This window comes from Sphaerodactylus townsendi, linkage group LG02 (genome assembly GCF_021028975.2).
Source record: "Sphaerodactylus townsendi isolate TG3544 linkage group LG02, MPM_Stown_v2.3, whole genome shotgun sequence".
NCBI classification, from domain to species: Eukaryota; Metazoa; Chordata; class Lepidosauria; order Squamata; family Sphaerodactylidae; genus Sphaerodactylus; species Sphaerodactylus townsendi.
The window spans coordinates 69575553-69596596 of NC_059426.1; the positions used below are offsets into that span (position 1 = coordinate 69575553).

The 21044-nt window shown below is 45.3% G+C and overlaps 1 protein-coding gene across 2 annotated transcripts in view; it reads left to right on the forward strand.

The window, feature by feature from the left end:
* CLCF1 (cardiotrophin like cytokine factor 1) overlaps positions 1–21044 on the forward strand; it is a 52472-nt gene that overhangs the window by 13188 nt on the left and 18240 nt on the right. The window contains exon 1 of one of the 2 annotated variants that reach the window (XM_048483943.1): positions 5048–5087. The exons of the other annotated variant lie outside the window; for it this stretch is intronic. Within the exon in view, the coding sequence (XP_048339900.1) occupies positions 5054–5087 (34 nt within the window). The 5' untranslated portion in view covers positions 5048–5053. Of the gene's footprint in view, positions 1–5047; positions 5088–21044 lie in introns of those variants that run through there. 2 annotated transcript variants of the gene reach the window in all.

Here is a 21044-nt window from a genome sequence, read left to right on the forward strand (position 1 = left end):
TTTTGGCTTGTGACTTGTTTCTTGTTTGAGTGGGGTCAGGTTTTTCTACAGCGCCACCTTTAGGAAGTCAGACTTTAAAAAAGACTTTTAAAAAATGAAATGTCTTTCGTTAAAGAATCTGTGGCATACGGCAACGTCCTGTTGGATAATTAGGGACCCTTGAGGACAACACTGCTATCTTTTACTGCCTGATTTTCCCTGGCAACGCAATCACTTCTATCAGGGTTTATGGTCTCATTTGTTCCCATTTTAAAGTTGTTCTTATACATGATTCAATGTTCTTTTACCTTTTCCGGATCCATAAAATCTAATTTACTAAGAACTTATGTTTAAAATACTGTGTAGTCAATGAACCTGTGTTCAGTGGCAAAAACAAATAAAAAACAACAAACAACTTGGGCCATCCTACTGGCTGCATGACAGAAATTTCAAATGCAGTGGTACAGGGTTAGGACAAACTTCTGAGGAACAGTGTGCCACCGATTGGGTGCCTGTCTCTGGTTGCCACTTGCCTTACTTCACAAGAATGTCTGTGGTGAACAAGGAATAAGCATCAGGTACCTCTTCCACATCTATTCTTGGCATCTGGTATAAATTTGTCCACCTTTTCAGATTACCCACTCTTAATCTAGCATTCCTTAACTATGTTATTTCTCCAATCTTGTCTTTCAAGGTCAGAAATTTTTATTTTCTTTACAACTTTCCCCAACATTTCCTCATATTTCCTCCTAGCACCTTAAAGACTAACACAGTTTAATCCAGCATAAGGTTTCATAAATTAGAGTTCCCTTCATTAGATTCACTGAAGTGTGCATCAGTTACATCAGTGCTTTTAAGCACCAACGTAATGGATGCACACTTTGGTTCATCTGATAAAGTAAGCTTTGGCTCACAAAAGCTTATGCTGCAATAAATTGTGTTAGTCCTTACAGTGCAACTGGACTCCTGTTCTATTTTCCTGATATAGACTGACATGGCTACCCAACTGGAACTATCCCCTGACATAATGGCTGTACACTCAAGGCTGATGACTGAGACTGAATGAAAGTTGAAGTTCTCTCACCAGAGCAGGAATAGCAGAGAAATGCAAGTCAAAATGATGGATAGTTGTTGGCAGAACCACAATGGGAGCTCCCAGTTCTGGGAAATGATAGATTTCTCCTCCCCTGCATACACTTTTTCCGATTACATACACACATATGCACACCACTTCAAACTGAGAGAGAGGTCAATTGATGGAAATATGTTAGAAATATGTTGGCACCAGACATGACCTTTCCTTGCATTGGGAACAGCCAATTTCGTAAGAGGTTCTGACGTAAGGAGCCTCTGTGGTTTCTTGTAAGGCCAGAAAGGGCACTGCATTGTTCTATCCTGGCTCTCCCTCTCTTCCACAGGGAATTCCCTCCACCTACCAGTCTTTCCTCCAATTCGCTCCTTTGGGCATCAGAATCAGAAACATTTAATGGCATATTAAATGCTAACAGAAAACATGTCTGGTTAGACCTTTTTACTTAAAAACAACATTGGAATTTAAAATTAGGCAAACGGTCTTATATTACATTGTCCAGAAAGCATCATTTTACTGATCCTCTTTTAAGTTCAGGATGTTCTATATGGGATCACAACTGTGGCTGAAAAGAGTGACACCAAAGCTGCTGTTATTTTGTTCTTGTTAGCCAAAAGAGTTTGGATGAGAGATCTAGCTGAACTTTCCTTTCCCTTGGCAGTTGAAAGCCCAATAAATGACAATGAGTGTCACCATACAGCGGGCAGTTTAAGATGATATGTAGAATCAGTACCACAAGGGCATAGTCTCTCCTAAAATAGAGCATGTCACAATCTTTCTGTCATTACTGAAAAGGGGAAGGAGTTTAACATTGCAAGGGAGAAGGCTGTTCTTTGTAGTGGTGTGTGGTTAATGAAGACAGGTAGTTTGCTCTCATGCTGTGCTTTACAGGTATGCCTAAGGCACCAAGTGAGGATATCCTCGGTGTGTGTGTGGCAGCAATATCTTCTTCATAGTTGAAAAGCCTTTATTTGATCACTTGGAATCTATAGGCTTTGCCACTGGTTGTCAGATAGCCCAGAGCTATTCCCAATCTGCCAATTTTGTTGTGGATTAATTCAGACCAATGGGTAAAAACTGTCTTCTGGTATATTTGTGATCAGATTAGACCTATAGTTGATTTCCTTTGGACATCTCTCGCCCTCATCTCACAGTATCACAATTCTACTGTTTTACTTTGGTTAGCATTTGGGGCTCAGAAAACTGTCTGGGGGAAATTTTGGTGGCAAGAATAGAGTCATTTTGACACTGCCTCCCTTCTCTCAGGTTGCTCTCCAAGGAAACCATTTTCTACCCCTTCCATCATCTAGAATTCTGGGACTGGGGGCAGAGATAGCAGCCCCTCCCTGCATCAACGTCTGTTTAGTCTGCAGCTCTGTAATAACCCCCTTTCTCAGCACCACTGTAAACATCTGTCAGGGTCAATCTATCCCAGGGCCTTGCCAGGCACAGCTTCTTTTTGCCCCATCCCCCATAATCTCTCCTATTCCCTCCCTCTCTTCCTGCTCCTGCCACATACACTATGCTTGGGAAAGATCTATTTGTGCAGGACCCCATGGGTAGGAATGGGGTACAAGTTTCTTCTCTCTGTTCCATTTGAGGTTTTGGGAGAACACATCAGTGTACATACCGACAATTGAAAAATGAGCATAAGTATACTCTTGTTACATGAGCCAGTGATTCATGGTGCAGTAATGAGCAATCAAAACCAATGAATGAATGAGGCATACCCCCCACCAAAGATTTTTAAAATACTGGCTGCAGAATATCTTGGAATAGAAAGTACCTTTTCGTTCTACCTAATGACTAGTTCCGTGTAACTCCAAAGCTTGCGAACACCAAAACAAGCAGAAAGAAGTATCACCTTACCTACTCAAAAACGACAAAATATGCAATTTCCTGCAGCATACAAAGCAGATGTTTACATTTAGATACTACAAATCACTGGCATATTGAGCATTACCTCTCATTAACTTTCTCAAATGCTATTTTTTAAAAGTAGGTACATATTACTAAACTTGCTTTTAAATGCTTTCAAAAACATCAGGCACCGTTAGCAATCAAGCATGTTCTGTTGGAGGTCGGAGACGTTTCCAATCAGTTTTGAAAGGCTTAGCCCCACAAAACCTATTTGCAATGGCATGGTTTATACATACAGAGTATATGTCCCTTGATTTTTCCTTTGTTAGTGTGCAACTTGCACCGTATATCTGGGGTTGCAGGCAAAGGTAGTAGAAAGCAGGATGTTCAGGAAGACCCAAACTTGCATATATTTTAGGATATAGCAACAGTATCTCCAGGAGTAGGATGCAATTAATTATTTAATATAAATATTATTTATTTTGAAAGGATTTCTGTCCCACCTATTTGTGATAACCAGAATCAGAAAGAAATGGGATACTGCTGATTGTGTTGGAAGGATATTAAGAGAACTCCAAAGCATGCCTGCACAAATTTTGACCCACCTAATCAAATGAGGCCAAATCAGCAACATAGGGTACCCACATATGGTTCAATATATCTTCTGTTTTTGCAGCTTTCCAAGGATTCTAAAACAGGGGATGGTCAAACACAATTAATGGCTGGATGGTTTGTGTTCAGCCTGGTGTATCACAAATGGTGTATCACAAATCTTGAGATAGCAGAACTTCTGTTGCTAAACACTTGAATGTGAAAAAAACAATTTCTGGGGACATGGTTGGGGGCAGGGAAATGCAATCACAGGGTTAGCTAGAGTTATTTGCATCTGTGATTGTGGGGACTGGGTTGCAGGAATCACGGAGCATAAACACAGCTATTTAAAGGGAGCCAAGGACTAGAATAGCAGGATGAGGGTGGAATTGCAGAATGGAGTCAGAACTATTTTTATGGGGAGCCCTGAACTGGAATAGAAGTTGGTCAGCAAGTTGGGGTTGAGAGACATTTGAAAGAAGGGGGAGGGGTGTGTGGGAAGGGGTGATGCACAGTGCTGGATGAAGGAGACAGCCTGTTTTCTTAGAACATTAATAGTCAATTACTTCAAGCATACATATCCTTGCGATGTCCAGTGAGCCAGCAGCTCACAGACCATATAAAGGATTGTTTCCCAACTTGCTACAGAGTAGAGGAAAGTTGTTCCGGACTGAGCTTTGAGTCGCCCAGCAGGGTCAGGTCGCAGTGCCTGCTGTGCTAGGGAATGAAGCCCAGCACAGAACAAGCGTACAAGCCTGGCAGATACAGCAGTGGAGGGAGGTACAGCTCAAGGTATGGGATATCAGGGAAGCAGTAAGGGAGTTTTTAAATCTCACTACAGTTTTGAAAACGTAGTGGAGCTGAATGCCAGTCTTTGCAAGATCTTAAAGACTTCCTCAAACTGTGGGGAGAGGGGATAATGCTTCCATCATGCACAGAAAAACTGGAGATTTCTTGCCTTCTTGTGAAAGGATAGGAATAACGTGTGAGTCTTTGAAGCAGTGGCTGGAATGCTTACTCTTTTGGAGATGCCAAGTGAAGATCTCTCTTATAAGGCTTTCCACGTTTGTTATCATTAGTAATAACTGCTACAACACTTTTGTGCCAAGCAGCTTACTATCTCTATCCTGCATGCTATTTTGGCTTGCGTGCTTTTTTTAAAGGAACAGAGTTAAAACAATACCACATTGAGATTCAAATCATAGAAACACTATTATAACAAAGTAAAGTTTGCTCGTGGTTTACTCATATCCCTCCAAAATACTGAATGTAGCCAAAGGCCGGCATCTTAAAGTCAAGAAGTTCAGACATTGTAGTTCACAAGTCGAATCTTTCTGTTTACCAACATTAGCATAACCTTCCCTTTCTTTCTGTGCATGTGTCTTGTGCTTCCCATCCCGGTTCCCTGGCACTGCTACACCTAACTTATAATGCCTAATAGCCGCTTTCAGCCTTGTACTGACGCCATCCCCGTAGCCTTTCTATCTAGCTGATTCTACTTCTTGCTTTCCTTCTGAACAGGAGGCCACAACCATGTTGCTTCCAGAGAATAAGAAATGCACAATAGGTAAGGGAGCATTTCATCAGATCAACTTACCTTCCTGTAAGACTTTAAAAAGCATTAATATTTTTGAGTTGCACATAATTCTTCATCAGACAGAACGAAAAGGTAGCTGCAGCTAGTCCGTAGCTCCTTGCCATTCACTCTGTTCTCTACCTGAATGCCAGAACACTCATAAAATCATTCGTTAAAGTTTCTGCTTTTTACCCGTCTTGCTGTCTATATTGGCTGCCTTTCTGTTCTAGCTGATGAAGACATCTAGTGCAACTCAAAAGCTCCAACATGCTTATCGGGGATTCAAGAAAAGATGTCACATCATTTTATGTTTGTCACACTTTCTTGTCAGCATCTTTTCTTAACATTTGCACTTCCTTCCTTGCTCATTTTACTGTCCTTTGTGCATCACACTCCTTTGACAGTTATCCATGCCCAGGAGTTCTATCCAGCTTACATTTTATGTTGCCTTTCATCTAAGGATTGAAGGGTGGCATATAAGATTCTTGCCTCTTCCACTTTTCCCTCACAGCAACTTTGTAAATAGGTTAAGCAGGAGGAGAGAGACCAAGCAAGAAAAGAAGAGAGAGTAACTAGCTCAAGCTTCATAGCAAGGTGGGGATTTAAACCCAAGTCTCACCAGTTCAGTAAGTTCAGGTCTAGCCACTGCCTCTTTCTTTTTCTACCATAGCCCTTTACTTGTAAGCTTATGCCATGTTGAGTCATGTTGCACACACCTTACACGTAAGGAACCTGCACTCATTCACATATCCAGTGGCTGTATTCTAACGCTTGCTAGGAAGTGTAGGTTAAATGATGCAGTTGATGGCACATTTCTAAACTTCTCATTTCCGAGTTTCATTAGGTTGGAATGTTGTTCTTTCTAACATAATGACAGACCACCTTGTAGCAAAATGGCTTCCCTCTGTGGCTTGGTTCACACAAGCTGCTTTAAGGAAGGAAGCTTGAAAAAAGTCCAGGAGTATCGCTTGCATATTTCTGTACCTGGTTGTTCTTAACAGAAGATATTTCAGGACTTAATGTAACAGGAAAGGAAGCTCTGTTTGAGGTCTGAAAACAGTGATGCTTCTCAATACTGTGCTGTTCTGTACAACTGCAGTCCTGAAGTGTTATGGATCTGAAGATCCTCATCCTGAATCTTTAAAACATACCACTCAGGAAAAATTGAGACAGAAACCATCTCCTTGTCACTTTTGATTATTATTAATAAGAGATAGAAAGAAAAAATGCAGTTTTTGTTTGAATGTATGTTTAACTAAAATTGATATGGCTTTTCACTTGGGCTGCACAGTTGTCCCTCCAGGGTTTAGACAGCTTGATGATGCAGATTTCCTGTTTGTAGTATACAGTGCCCACTCTCTATATTCCATTGGTTGCCAGCTGGTAGTGCAATGCAACCCTAATAATGTCTACAGTAAGATTTGTTGTTTAGTAAATGGATTAAGATAATTGCCTTAATTGTGCCACATTTTGCTGTAGTGAGGTCTGGCATCCTGCTGCTTTCCAAATATTAAGAGACTACCTATAAAATCTAGTTTTTGTTCACCTTTCCAATATGACTTTCATTCCCTTCCGTTTTGGTATCATGAGGATGTTTGGGAAGATACCCCCCAATTTGGGAATCACTAGGGCTTGAACAATCCATCTAAATCAGCTCATGTTGCCCCAAGGAACAAATTTTATTTGTTCCAGTTATTCACATATCTGTTGCTGCTTTGGCATCTTCGGCCCTTTGTGAGGTTTTGTTTAGTAGATTTGTATCTGAGGTTTGGGGAACAATATTCATAACATTTGCATATTTCTTACTTGGGTATTTTAGAATTTATAGGGAAGAAAAGAGGTGGGTGGAATAATGTATATCACAAGTGAGGGCTTGATTGGGCCCTTTCATATAATACTGGATGTGTGTGAGAAGGAGCTCATCCAGTACTGCAGTGGGAACCATGGCTCTCCATTGCTTGGATCCTGCCCCCAGGGTCCTCCTCCCTCTCCAGGCTGGGCTCTTAAAGGGAAATCGTGGCGCCTGCACATGCCAAGTGACCCAGGTGAAGGAACATGTGACACCTGCTTTAATGGGCTGCCGGCTTCCTCCGCTGAACCAGGGCCAGCTCCACTCAGGCCCCCGGCCAAACCGGCAGGGAAGGGGAGGTCTCCCCAGAAGGCTTGCTGCAAGGGAGAGGCAGAGGACAGCCGCGGCAGCAGAGGCTCCAAAGAAGAGGCTGTGGGAAGGAAAGGAAATGAAAGAGGGGGAGGAAGGGGGACAGCGTGCTAAGACGAAGCCCGCCACCACTCTTCCCGATCCAGCCCCGCCAGCCCTTTAGATTAGGAGCAAGTGTGAGCTTCGCAAACAACAGGGAGATCTCTCTGTCTCTCTCGTCCCTCTGTTCTCGTCTCGGTGCTGGAGGATGGAGGATCCCCCGTGCAGCCGTCCGCACACCGCGTTGGGCTGTGAATTACTGCACGGATCTTGTTGTGACGGCAGAATTTTCGTAGCCAATCAGCACGCAAGGAACTGTCGTGTTTCTGCGTCTGGCCATCCTGCTGGTTGCGTGACAGAAGGAGCCCGGGTCGATCGCTACATTCGCCCCTTTTCCGTCATGGTAGAGCCATAAACTATAGGAAGATTTAAGGGGATCAGTCGGCAACCGGGTGTGCTAAATCATTGGTAGTACGTACATGCCGAAAATATATAATGTGAAGTGGAACTCATGTAACCGGAGGATTGAGTTTGAACAGGGTAGACCTCCTCCAGGAAGCTCTGGGTGAACTTGTTTGGATGGTCTGCATGAGTAATATCATTGGAGAAAGCATGAGATGCAAATAAATTTGGCTCTTTACAGTGTGACAGCTGATGTTGGGCAGTGTGGTCAGAGTGCTAGCCTGGACTATTGCTGGGTAGCTCTTGGACAGTCTCTCTCTCAGGCTCTCCTACCTTACAGGACTGTTGTGAGGAGTAAGGAAAGGGAGAAGGTGCATGAGCTCTCTGAAGGAAGACTAGACTGATAAGTAGAGAGAGCTCTAGAATTCTCTATGTGAAGCATAACCACGTAATAGCTGAGGCTTAGTACCCATCTAGTCCAGCATTCTGTGTTCATCAGTGGCTGCCTAGACAGATGCTTCTCAGAAGCTTAAAAGCAGGACATAATGACAGCAGCTCTTCTCTGTTCTTGACTCCAAGGACAAGACATTAAAACACAACACATAAGTTACATTTAGTTATCATAACTCAAAACCCTTGATAGACTATGATTGTATCAAGCCAACTGTTAACAACCCAGGCTATGTCTTGGAAGTATGTCTTGGAAGACTATGTCTTGGGAAGTCTTCTCCCAAAGCCACTCCTGAAGCATGCACAGTTTTGCAACTCCTGCAGGATGGAGTAATGAATTCCATTCCTCCACATCACTGCACATACTCAAATGAACACCTTGACCAGGCACAAGAAACCTCATAAAAGAAAAGGGGCTGATTATCAGAATCATCCAGCGAGCATTTGCAACTCCATCAGCCCATACCCAAGAGGATCAAAATACAAGTTTCTTGTGGCTTAGTTATTTCAGAGTTGGCACCCCTTACAGGGGAGGAGAAGGCACACCCATAGCTATTTACAAAAAAAAAATCCTAAGTGTTCATTGCCTGACACTGAAGTTGAGCAAAAGCAGTGGTCCAGGACAAGCTAATCCCATTATATCTCCTGTAATGATGAATTCTAATCTCAGTGAGGAAGAGGGAAATGCATTCTCAGAATTTGGGATTAGGGTGGAGGAAGGGGGCCCAGCATTTGGTCATGGCCCACCCACCCTAGGGCGGGAGGGTACTGTCTTGGCAGTGTTTGGTACCTGTCTATTTCTGCTTACTTACTAATGGGGTGGGGTCGGGAAGAAACTACATGGTATAAAACCAACTAAGTGAGAGTCACAATTATTTGTGAATTTGGAGTCCACGGCACAATGAGAGAAAGGAGCCTGGGACAATTTTTCAGACCCGATGACTGGTTAATCTGCCATTGGCAAAACCACATTGATGTAGTACTGAGCAGAGCTGTGGGTATGTTTATATAGCTATGATTGCTGCTCTATATATCATATGCCTTTCACTTCCAACCACTACTAGGGTTTCTTCTATACTTCAGTGGCAGGAGCTTGAGTTTTAGAAGCAAGAAAGATTGAGTTTGATCACGGCTGCTACCATGATGGGATCCAGATGTTTGTGATTTCATTAACATATACATAGAAGTCATTTCCCATACCAATACAGTTCAGCCTGTTTTAGAAATGGGACATGTTGTAAAAAAGGTATCCTTTCCTCTAATTGATTCTAAGTGGTAAATGAGAGTCTGAATGGTATACTCAGGTTCTTACACAGGCTCCTATTTTTGGTGATGCTTCTTGTATTTGTTGATGCTTCTTGCAAACACCTATTATTTTCAGGACTGGAAGCAACTTTTCACCCCATCTAATAGACCCACCTGCCTATTCTGATATTCTGTGATCCATGATGATTCCATAGTCAATCCTGTGTCACCCTGACTACATCAGCATCCCTTCAGCATCCCTTCATCCCATCAGTAATGATGACATTCTTTTTTGTGTGGTAATTGGCTCATCTATAACTTCTTAGGGCTGTAGTCCCCTGTAATTTTCCTGGTAACAAAAAACTGATTGGTGATGTTCTAATAGTTTACTAGTCACTGCAGTAAAGAGACATGAATTGAGCTGAGGCAGATCCTCAGAGTCTGACAGAAAAGGGAAAACTTTGTACCGAGTCTCTCATACAGCACCAGCTGAGGCTGCATCTTTTGTTTCTCCCTGTGTGAGGCCCACCCTGCTTTGCCCTGGCATGCCTGCATTCTCTCATCCTGGCTAGAGTTAGCCAGGCTTCAGAATGGAATGCAACACCCTGGCCCTCTTCCCCTCCTGGACAGGCTCACTTGCCCTTTCTCCCGGGTCCCGTGTGCCTAGCCTGTTTCCTGAGTGTCCTGGCTGTCTCCCTTTTACTTAATCCTGATGTCTGCCCTCCTTCCCTGGGCCCAATCCGGCCCTGGGCCCACCTCCCTCTGGAACTGATAAAGGGTGGTCAGTTACTGTTCAGTAGATTGTCAATCTTCCATTTCCTTCCCCTTCTTCCTGTTGCTCAGGATGAGAAGCCTCACTTTCCTGTTCCTCAGCTGTGCTCCACTGGGTTAATGCAGGGTAGGGTGGCAGCAACTTCCCCCACCTCCTTTTCTGCTGTTGATGCGGTTGCTACCAAATTGGTTGGAGTCCTTGCTGCTTTCCCCATTGCTATTATTTTCCTATCTCAGTGTGGTCAGAGTCTAGGACCTCTAGGAAAGGCCTAGACTACTGCTGGGTAGCTCTTACCCAGCAGTAGGGTACCTGATAGGTAAGGTCTATCAGGGCTCCCCCCTAACCACAGCTCACTAGGTGGGTGGAAGTCAAGTTGGAACTGGATCCTGACACTCCGTTTTTCACTTCAAAGAAGAACACAGTGGAGTACTTCACTATTAGGCTGTGTATTTCAATTTATACTCTGCCCTATCCCCATAGGGCTCAGGGCAGCTAACAACATGGCAAAACAATATACATTATTACAAAACAAATACTAATAAATACTAATAAAATACATTAAGAACTAAAAAAATATAGATCAGATTACAGATGGTGACTTAAACGCATCAAGCCTAACAATTTGGTAGTAACAATTGATGATTAATTGGTTGGCAATCACACAACTAGATTCTCCTGCAGCTACTTAGGGAGGTGTCTCAAGCAATACTTTGCATCAAGCCAAGCAGGAACAATGAAATGCAGCCAGGGTTGCCAAGTGTCCCTTGGCCAAAGGTGGGGGATAGGTGGTAGGGTTGCAAAATCCAGGTTGGGAAAATGCTGGAGATTTGGGGTGGGAGAGCCTCAGGAAGAAAGAGTCACCAGTGGGGTACACTGACATAGAGTTCATCCTCCAGGCATGGACGTAGGTAAGGGGGGGTTCTCGGGTTTGAACCCCCCCATTCATGTCCGAAGCTCCGCCCACCCGTTTGTGGGTTTTTAAAACATTTTAGTGCTTTTTAGGTTTTTGGCCTGCAGGGGGCGCATTGTTTGGGCTAGCAGCACCAGACCTTTAGGGATTGTTTGGGGGTCTCTCCTGATGATACTACCTGGGTTTGGTGAGGTTTGGTCCAGGGGGTCCAAAGTTATGGACTCCCAAAGGGAGTGCCCCATCCTCCATTGTTTTAAATGGGAGCTAATAGAAGATGAAGGCTATATCTTTGAGGGTCCATAACTTTGGACATCCTGAACCAAACTTCACCAATCCTGGGATGTACTATCAGGAGAGTATCTTATTGATGCCACCCAGGTTTTATGAAGTTTGGTCCAGGGAGTCCAAAGCTATGGACTCCCAAAGGGGGTGCCCCCATCCCCCATTATTTCCAATGGGAGCTAATAGGAGATGGGGCTACACCTTTGAGGGTCCATAACTTTGGACCCCCTGAACCAAACTTCACCAAACATGGGTGGTATCATTAGGAGAGACCCCCAAACAATCCTAAAGATACCCTGAAAGTTTGGTGCTTCTAGCTTAACCATTGCACCCCTGACAGCAGGCACCCCCCAAATTTCCCCAGATTCCCCTTTTAAACCCACCCCCTTCGACATGAATTTAAAGGGAGAATCTGAGGTCCTCAGTTTAGGAGAAGAAGAAGAGTTTGGATTTATATCCCCCTTTCTCTCCTGTAGGAGACTCAAAGTGGCTTACAATCTCCTTGCCCTTGCTCCCTCACAACAAACACCCTGTGAGGTGGGTGGGGCTGAGAGAGCTCCGAAAAGCTGTGACTAGCCCAAGGTCACCCAGCTGGCATGTGTGGGAGTGCACAGGCTAATCTGAATTCCCCAGATAAGCCTCCACAGCTCAAGTGGCAGAGCAGGGAATCAAACCCTGTTCCTCCAGATTAGAATGCACCTGTTCCTTAACCACTCACATACATTAGAAAGTGATGCTGTTTCAGGTGGGGTGGGGATGATAATCCTGCACCCTAGAAACAGCATCACTTTCAATGTTGTTTAGCTAGGGACCCCAGATTCTCCCTTTAAGGTGGATTTAAAAGGAGAATTTGGGCTCTCTAGTTTAAACACCATTGAAAGTGATGCTGTTTGGGGGTAAATTCCAGTATCACAGCGGCTGCCCGGGGCCCACCCCGCAAAACTCAGATTTTGCGCCAGGCTCCATTTTCCCTCTATGCGTCTGCCCAGAGGGGAGGGGCAGGGGAGGGCAGGACAGGGGAGTCTGTTATCCCCGACCTCGGAGGGCTGTTTTCATAAGCGCTAGGCCAGGGACGGGGCTTGGGGAGGCGTGGCCATGCCCTAGGGGCGGGTGGGGGTGTGGCCCCCCTAACCCCCCCCTAAAAAATCTGTACCTACGTCCCTGCCTCCAGGGGAAATGATTTCTGTAGACTGGAGAGGAGCTGTAATTCTGGGGGATTCCCAGGTCCTTGAAGCTGGCTTCCCTATATGCAGCATAACTTGATCCTAAAATAATTTCAAATCCAGTGTGTGCAAGACCTTTAGGGGAGTTGTTAAATGGATGGTAGCGTCAGCATTGTGTGGCCAAATGCATTATCAAGGAGTAGATCTGAGCCAATGTGGAAATCCCTTCAATGTTTTTCAACATCATAACCATTTCTATGAACAGTTGTAAGCAAATCCAGAATGAATCAGTGTGAAGAAGTAGATCATTTAAATATGGAAGCTTGTTAGTGAGCCTTGGGCAAGTTACTTGTCTTGGCCTGTTTCATTGGATTGTTGTGGGAATAAAAATTGTGGACCAGACCCTTTTCCTATTTGTCCTCTCCATCAGACGAAGTCCAAATTCATATTGCCACATATTCCCACCTCCTTCTGGAAATATCTAGATACCCTCAAAATGACTTTAGATGTGTATCCCTGCTGTAATCTTCACCCTTACTGATATGTATATTCATGTCCCTTATGAGCTGACTGAGACTGGTTGTCTGTATATTTGACCTTAACCTAAATTTTGACTTTTGCTAAATGGTATAGGTATTTTCCACAGAGGACAGAGATGTGTGGTTTCCTTATTGCTACTGTAACCTGAATTTCCCCATCAACCCAGTAGCCACCCAGGCTTTGCTGAAATCTGTTTCAAAACTTCATTGCAAAGTACGTTTCAGAAAAATCAGTTAAGAGCTGGGGAAAATCCAGGAGGTACATAAATACACCACAATACTGTGGAAATATGGGGGGAAATCTAATCCCTAAATAGCATCAAATGTAGTGCAAATTTCTGTATGGAACAAGTCATAAAGGCATCACAAGGTTTCTTTGAAGATAAAATGTGACATGTTCCCGAATAGTCTGGATGCCCTGAGCTCTTGGAAGAAACATAGGATACTAGTATGAGCTAGAAGGCTTCCCTGTGTCTGTCACCAGAACCTCCTTTAAGCATCTTTAAAATGCTTGCTGCCCTCTGGCTTACTGAAACCCTACATAACTTTTTATTATTATCACTGTTCAATTTTCTATCCTTAATCTCGAAGTCCCTAGGTAGCTTCCATTCATACACAATCTCCACGCAAAACTATAGACAATATGCAATGCAATGTTCATATTAAACTGTGTTTCAGGGAAAACTACAAGAGACCATTATTTAACATAGATACTAACAATACCAGTGGGATAAGTAGCTGTATAGCTTGTAGGGAGGTAGCTTTTAATTTAAAAAATAGTAGGTGCAATTGAGAAGTTATTTGAAGCCACCCTGTATTGCTGTCTTGCAGACTCTTGTCCATTTCATGGGGGCTCTGAGTTGGGCCTCCCCAGAGAGTGCTTGGTGGTTTGTGACTCCAGCTCGCCTGCCTTGTTAACTGATATGATGGCATTCTGCTGCAGGGGCTTTTCCAAGTGAGTGTCAGCGTATTTCAGGAAACAGTTTTCCCTTTACAACATGCTTGCAAATGCTTGTGGAAAAGCCACATGTGCTGCCGCTGTGTTCCTTTGTCAGCAGCATAAAAATGACAAGGAAAAAAAATCAAGCGCACACCCATACTTGCAAACCCACTGAGCATGAATTACGATTTCGGCCTCCTGCATCTGTCCTTCACTGATGCAGAAAAAGACAGGAAATCTGCGGCTGAGGTTCACGCTGATGTTGTCTTACATCTGGCACACTGATATATGGTATTCTGAACTAAGAACCATTACCCTTTATCACTAATCATTCCCACTTCCACCATCCAGATACATTCCGAAATCTAAGAAGACACAAAGGAAAACAGTGGTGAAGGGAAGGAGAAAGCCAGAGCAAATATAACTTGTTCTGGCCACTCAGAACTATTCATGCACCAATTTTTGTCTCATTCTAACTGCCATTTATTAATTGCTCCTTTTGCTACAAGGCTGAATGTAGACTGACTCAAATCCCCCCCCCCCCCCATCTGATTCTGGATTCGGTTTTCTATATTAGAGTTGGGTTGGCTAATGAATACAGGTAGCAGCGTAACATACCATGCAAGTTTGCCAAATGTATGACAACATCAGCATAGAGTCTGACCTCTCTACTTCCTGACTTGTTATAGCTTTGGAAAGAATAGCATGCCTGAGATATATTTAAATGTTGCTGTGTTCTAACGTTTATACTTGATTTCATTTGGATGGCTAAAGATGAAGTTGATCTCGGAACTAAATATTGATGGTTGCCTAGATGCAAACGTTCACAAGCTAATTGCAATTGTCATGCAAAAAGAGGTCAGTACATATTATCAGTACATGTAACTGGTACTTTGAAGAAAGAAAGAAAGAAAGAAAGAAAGAAAGAAAGAAAGAAAGAAAGAAAGAAAGAAAGAAAGAAAGAAAGAAAGAAAGAAAGAAAGAAAGAAAGAAAGAAATACTGATAAAGAGTCAGTGAAAAAAGAAAAAAGGATTATTAGTGAAAAGACAAAATAGTACCCAATGAATAGCCTGAAACTGTGCAATTTGGAAATTTAATAATTCATCGAAGTGTATTATGAACATAAATAGCTGTAACTGTGCAGTCTCTCTCTTACCAGATATTGATGTAGAAACTATAAATCACACTGCTGAAAAACTATGTTCTAAGAATATTTCTTAGTTGTATAGAGGAAGACGATTTTTTTTGCATCAATGGAAATAATATACTAGTGTGTCAAATATTACCAAAGGAAAATATTTGCTAAGAGTGAGGATTTCTTAAAACTGCAGAAACTACCCAGTACCTAAAATGGGGAGTTTGACATTTTGTCATTGTGAGAATGTAGTTTGTTTATATTTTTGGTTAGTAAGGGTGTGCTAAGTTTTTGTATTTTCAGTGTGTGCATATGGGAGTTATTGTACTTCTATCTTGACTATGCAGACTTGGTGGGAAAGATGTGTGAGCTGAAGGTGAAGACAGACACAATAGAACAGACAGCTCACAGTGCACCCTCAGCTACAGAGTGAGCTTGGCTTCTTCCAGAACAGGCTGCACTACTGAAATTAAAGATGTGCCTATCAGTTGATCAGATGCTGGCTTAGCTATCAGGCAGCCTTTCCCCCCGCACATGCTTCAGTCAGAATAACCATCTTAAACAATAAATTGTCTTTAAAATATGTTAGAAGCTCCACACTGTTGTTTGTGGATTGGTCTATTTTTTCACACTATGAATGAAAAAAGAGTAATATTTTTAAAAAGTTAAACTGTTGCAGGGGTAAAGAAGCATCTTGATCACATCACTGGTATCAGAGACTCAGCTCTGTGCACAGCTGGCTTCTGCTTCAAATTTGCAGAATAGGTGTCCCCCCCCCCCCACTTGAAATTGGTGTATTACTGTGTGGTGTGTTGTCAAATGATTGGTGCTAAAGGCCAATCTTCTATTTGTCTGAGGTAATTTGCTTCTCTTTTGTCTTTCCCTTGTAGATTTTAAGGCACTTTGTAAATCCTTGGATCTGCCTTTACTGAGATTTAAAATGAGATATCCTGAACTATTCTTTGCCAGATTTTTAGTTTAAATCCATTTAGTTTTCCTTGCCCACCTAATGGTATCTTGATTATGTGCACAGTTATAGTAGGTTATCATGGATTGCATACAAATGTACACATGTGCGATAGTGAAAGTGTTATGGAAGCACATAGCTCACATTTGTGTGACACATCCAAGATCAGTTTGGGTGGGAACCTGTTTTTCTGCTTTGACAAGAAGCCAGCTTAGCACTGGCCCGGATCTTTTGCCAAACCACAAAGTTACCTTTCCCTTTTTCAGGATAATGCTGGCTGTGCTCAGCACCTATTGGCTGGCCCTTGTGTCAGTCAGAAATCCACTATTTTCTGTCTTTTGGGAGCAAATTTCAAAGTATAAAAACAACAGAGGAAAAGCCTTAAAACCAATAAAGCTCTGAGCCTATTAATTGGATAACCAAGAAAGCGCTTTGAGAATGAAATGGAAAATAACCAGACAGCCTGCCTAAAGCATGAAGGAAAAGCGCGCAATCAGCCTTTTAGACTGAAATCTGTCCATATGGTCAGATGTGAATACAATCTGATGTTTACATTTTTTCTTTGTATCGATATTTTCATTAATGCAATCCCTTTTGAAAGTCTAACCAGTTTATTGTGGTGTAAACTCTCATAGATAAGTGTCTACTTAATCAGTTGCATAAGGATTTCTTCTTCTTTGCCTCATGACAATCTTGTTGTAGTAGTGCACTGCCGACCCAGCAGCGCCGTAGTAGAACGTTGGGACGCCAACGGACCTGCGGCCTTGCCGGTCGCATCGCACCCCCACTCCTCATCCCCCCATGAGTCACGGGTCATGAACTGTCTGACTCAATCACCGGGCGCAGGGACAATGGTCTTGTCCCCAGGTGAGGATTAGGCTCAGACAATGCCGCACGCCCTTCCTCTCTCGCGACGTAGCCGAAGATGAGATCATTGCATCACATGAAGTGATCTCCGACCTCCCGCCCTCCCGGAACTCCCCCGGTCCTCCCTCCTACACGCCCACAATAGGATAACAATAAAAGGTGCCAGGAACCGGCAGACGGAGACTTCGCGCTTAGGGAGTTCACGGACCTCCGGTCTCCCGCTGCTGGCTATCTCCACCGAGATATTGTTATCTCCGCGTCTCGTCTCGTTCTTACGCTGACCGAGTGGGTCGACTACAAGCTGGTGTCAAACCCGTGGAATCCTCGGCGAACCTCCACCCTGCTCACCGTGTCGCCTGGGAAGGGGCAGCGATACCGAGAAGTCCGCATGCTGATCGGCGCATCCAGGGACCACCGCTTGATCGCATCGCCTGTCCTCTGGATGCGGCGCAAGATTCAGAGACACGCCGTCCTAGGACACTCTCTCGTCCGGACCGGAACACGCGGTAGAGTATGGGAGCTTGCAAGAAGCAGGGCTTATGCACAAGCACGTTGACCGAACTGACGCAGAATTAATCAGGAGAATCGCGGCAGGGTCCCCGTAAAGAGAAGGGAGCTGGGCTGCAAATTGGTTGAGGAGATTGAAGCTCAGTGTCCATGAAGGTACTCCAGACGGTGGGGGACATTGAATCTTAAGGACTGGGAAAACATCGGGGAAGCACTTTTCGCGACAGACCTCGCGCGCCGATGTCGCTGCTACTGACGTGGAGACAATGTTTTTTGGCCATCAGCCTGCAGACTTACGGCTCCCTTGCTGTAAGGCCGCCCACTCCTTCGATCTTTCACCTTCAGAATTTCAACCCCGGAATTTTTCTCTATCCACTAAATTGGACCGCCTGTCCTCCTTCTGCCCCCCTCGCTTCTTCACCCATTTTCAAACTCTCCCTTGTCCAGTCGCCCTCCCCTTGCTCCGCCTTCATTTTCCTCGAAAACCACTGCACCTCCGTCAGCAGCTATCGTAATGGCGCTGGTTTCCAAAACTCTCGCGAGAACGTATTAGCCACGATCTGCAGAAGAAAGAAACCCTGACGGAAGACGATGCCGAGGATTCTTTTGCATTGTGCCCCGCCCACTTCACAATACAGATACTGAGGGGGAGGGTGGCGAAACATCGGGCGGGTTGTCGAAAGTACCGCCCCTAGGCTATAACATCGCTTACCGAGCTCCGCAGAAAAGTAATGCGGATCGTAGGAGTCCACCCCAGCCCCTACGTGGAGAGGCATGCTGGGAGGCCATCTAGCGAAAAGGAACCACCTAATGGTTCCTAGGATGACTGGAAGACCACTCTTTCGCGATGCTGCCTCTGAGCCCTGCACAATTTGTGGTCTGGGAAAGTGGTGAGTTCCACCAGCAGTGCTTCTAACAGAGTGAAAGCCACTCTCTGGCATGGCGCCTACACCGGCCAGCTCAGCTTTTACAGTTCGGGATGCTTTTGCCAATCCCAACGCATCAGATTGATTGTCCTGCTCTGAGGCCACCTCTTACGGTCGCCTTCTGAGTGCGCCTCATAAGGCATTTGTCAAAGTATCCCCAATGCCGACCCAGCTAACCCAGAGTTTCTCCTCCATCCGTGCAAAAAAAACCTTCCCAAGAGCTCTCTATGCTGAGTTTGTGAACAGGCTCCAGGAGGCCCACTCAAGAGGCAGGTTGACAACGTAGGAGGCTCCAGGGCTAACTCCTTAAGCGCCTTGCCAAGAAGGAGAATCAGCCTCCGCTTGAGTGCCGCGAAGAAAGCGATCTAAGCAGGCCTAGGGAAGGGAACCCCGAGCTGGCCGACATGCTCAAAAGCTCTGCCAGGGATATCGGGTCTTCAAGCCCGGCATCAAAGCCAGGCCTCTCTAGTCGCCAGCCCTCTCCGCTGCCATGAGGCAGCCCCTAAAGACGAGTGTTTCAATTGCGGCAAGCCAGGACATTTCCTCCGGAGGAATTGTAGGCTGCCCGGCGGGGGGGCCTACAACCCTGACGGAGGAGGGTCTCTCCCCAGAGGGCGAAGACCCCCAGGAAAGTCTAGGGCCGGGCGCTCCCAACGCCTGGGCTGGGGAGGCCCGCGCCCTGGCATCTCCCCAGCCCGGAACCAAGATCCGCACTCCCTCAAACCTCCCCCGGAGCTCCCCCATGAGATCTTCGCTGCTCCAGCTCAGTATAGTGATCCCATCCCCACGGAGACCATTAGGCTGGTCTTGCCAAAAGCTTCCGCCGCTGAACAGGGGTTGTTCATCATCCCAGGGGTCATCGACCCCATGCACCAGGGAGCCATCCACATCCAAGTATGGACAAACATCCTGCAGAAACTGCCAAGTTCACCGGAACACCCTGCCTCTATGCTCTCACTTGAGTCTAATCTAGTTCAGCTAATCTAAATCTCGTTGCTCGCTCCCCCTCTACGTCTATACTTCCTGCTCTGCTAGCCCCTTCTACTTCCAAAGTCACCATGCCTCCGCCAGTGCCCCAGAATGGCACGCATTTCAAAATCTCTGCAGAGTCCACAGTCACTGAATTGCAGCAGAAAGGAATGCTGACGGAAGAGGACTGCCGTTTTGAGCCCTCCTCAGAATGCCCCATAGCCAATCTACAGGACAATGAGGCATGGAAAGGGGAAGATGCTCGCACAATGGCCTTAAGCCAAAAGTCCTTCGTGAAGAAGAAGCCCCTCTCCAGCTGTAAGGTTCAAACCAGATCTCATAGCCTCTGAGCCTGTGCAAAGCCCTAAGCTCAAAGCTCCCAGTGGCAGCAAAATCGTCAGCACCTCAGAGAGAGCAAAATCTCAAATCAGAGTTGCAATCCTCCTCGTTACTTTATATGTGCTCTGTATGCCTATGTATGTTCTGTATGTCTTGCCCCCTTTCAAGAGACCCCTAAAGTTTTCCCCTCATAGGGGGGATTTTTCCATTGCTTCTAAGCTATGCTCTTGTGCTTCAATTAAAGTTTTTCTCCTTCTGATTATGTGTGCCAATGCCTTGAAAGGCTTCGCCCATTACAGCATCCGCCTTTAAACGGGACACAGCTCGTGGTTCTCTAGGATACCGATGGGACCTGCTTCAAGCCGCCTCCATCTTAGTTTAAACCTTCAAAACTTTTCTTCAAACCTCTCCTTGAGAACCTTTTCCTTCGTCCATCTGAGCCTACACTGCCACATTGGCGTGGCGCAAGTTTACATATGAAGCCAAAATCATTTTCATGCTCCCACATTCTCTGCTGAGGGCTCCCTGGCTAGTCACAGTGCCAAGGGGGGGTCTCTCAGCCACACCTATCTTACCCAGCCCCCGCTGTGAAGGTAGGAAGCGAGCCCAAACCGGCCAAATTCCCCTTACGGGAGGGGAAGGTAGAGCTTACTTCCAAACCCTCCCCTCCCTTCCTTTCTGCACACCCTCCCTCTTTCTAATGGGCTGACCTCTCCCTTCTCCTAAGCCTTCGGGCAATTCCCTGCCTTGTATCTCTAACGCCTTTGAATGTTGCAAATGATCGTTGTCGGAATGGGCCAACTGCGCCTAACGAAAGCTTAGCCAAAACAAACGAAAAAAGGGGAGTAGTTCCCCCCCCCCCTATTGACCCAATCAAGGTCTCATCCAGCAGACCATATCCAAAGTACTCTTCTCTATTCTCTATCAAAATTGCCCGCCCCCCCCACTCAGGGCTCGAGCCTTCCACTGTCATCTATAAGGTCTAACTCAGCCAGCACGCAAAACCCCTAGGGGAAAAGCGTTGCTTGTCTTTTCTCTTCCATACAGGAGTCCAGCTCGCCATGCCAGACCAGCCCCATCCCGGAGATGGAGCGGGGCCTCCCTGGAGGATCCAACCCCGCCGCTCTGTCGAGAGGGCCCGATTGCCCCCAGCCTGGGCCGAGATGGGAGGGATCTCTCTGGAGCCGGCACACCCATTCTTCCACAAGGATCACAGCCCCCGCTGGGGCCACCCCCCTGGGGAACGGCAGCCTGGGCCAGCTGTGGCTCAGAGGTTGATGCCGCGTGTTGCTGCTCCTCATCTACACCGCTATTCTCTCTCCCTCTCTGCCGCCCCT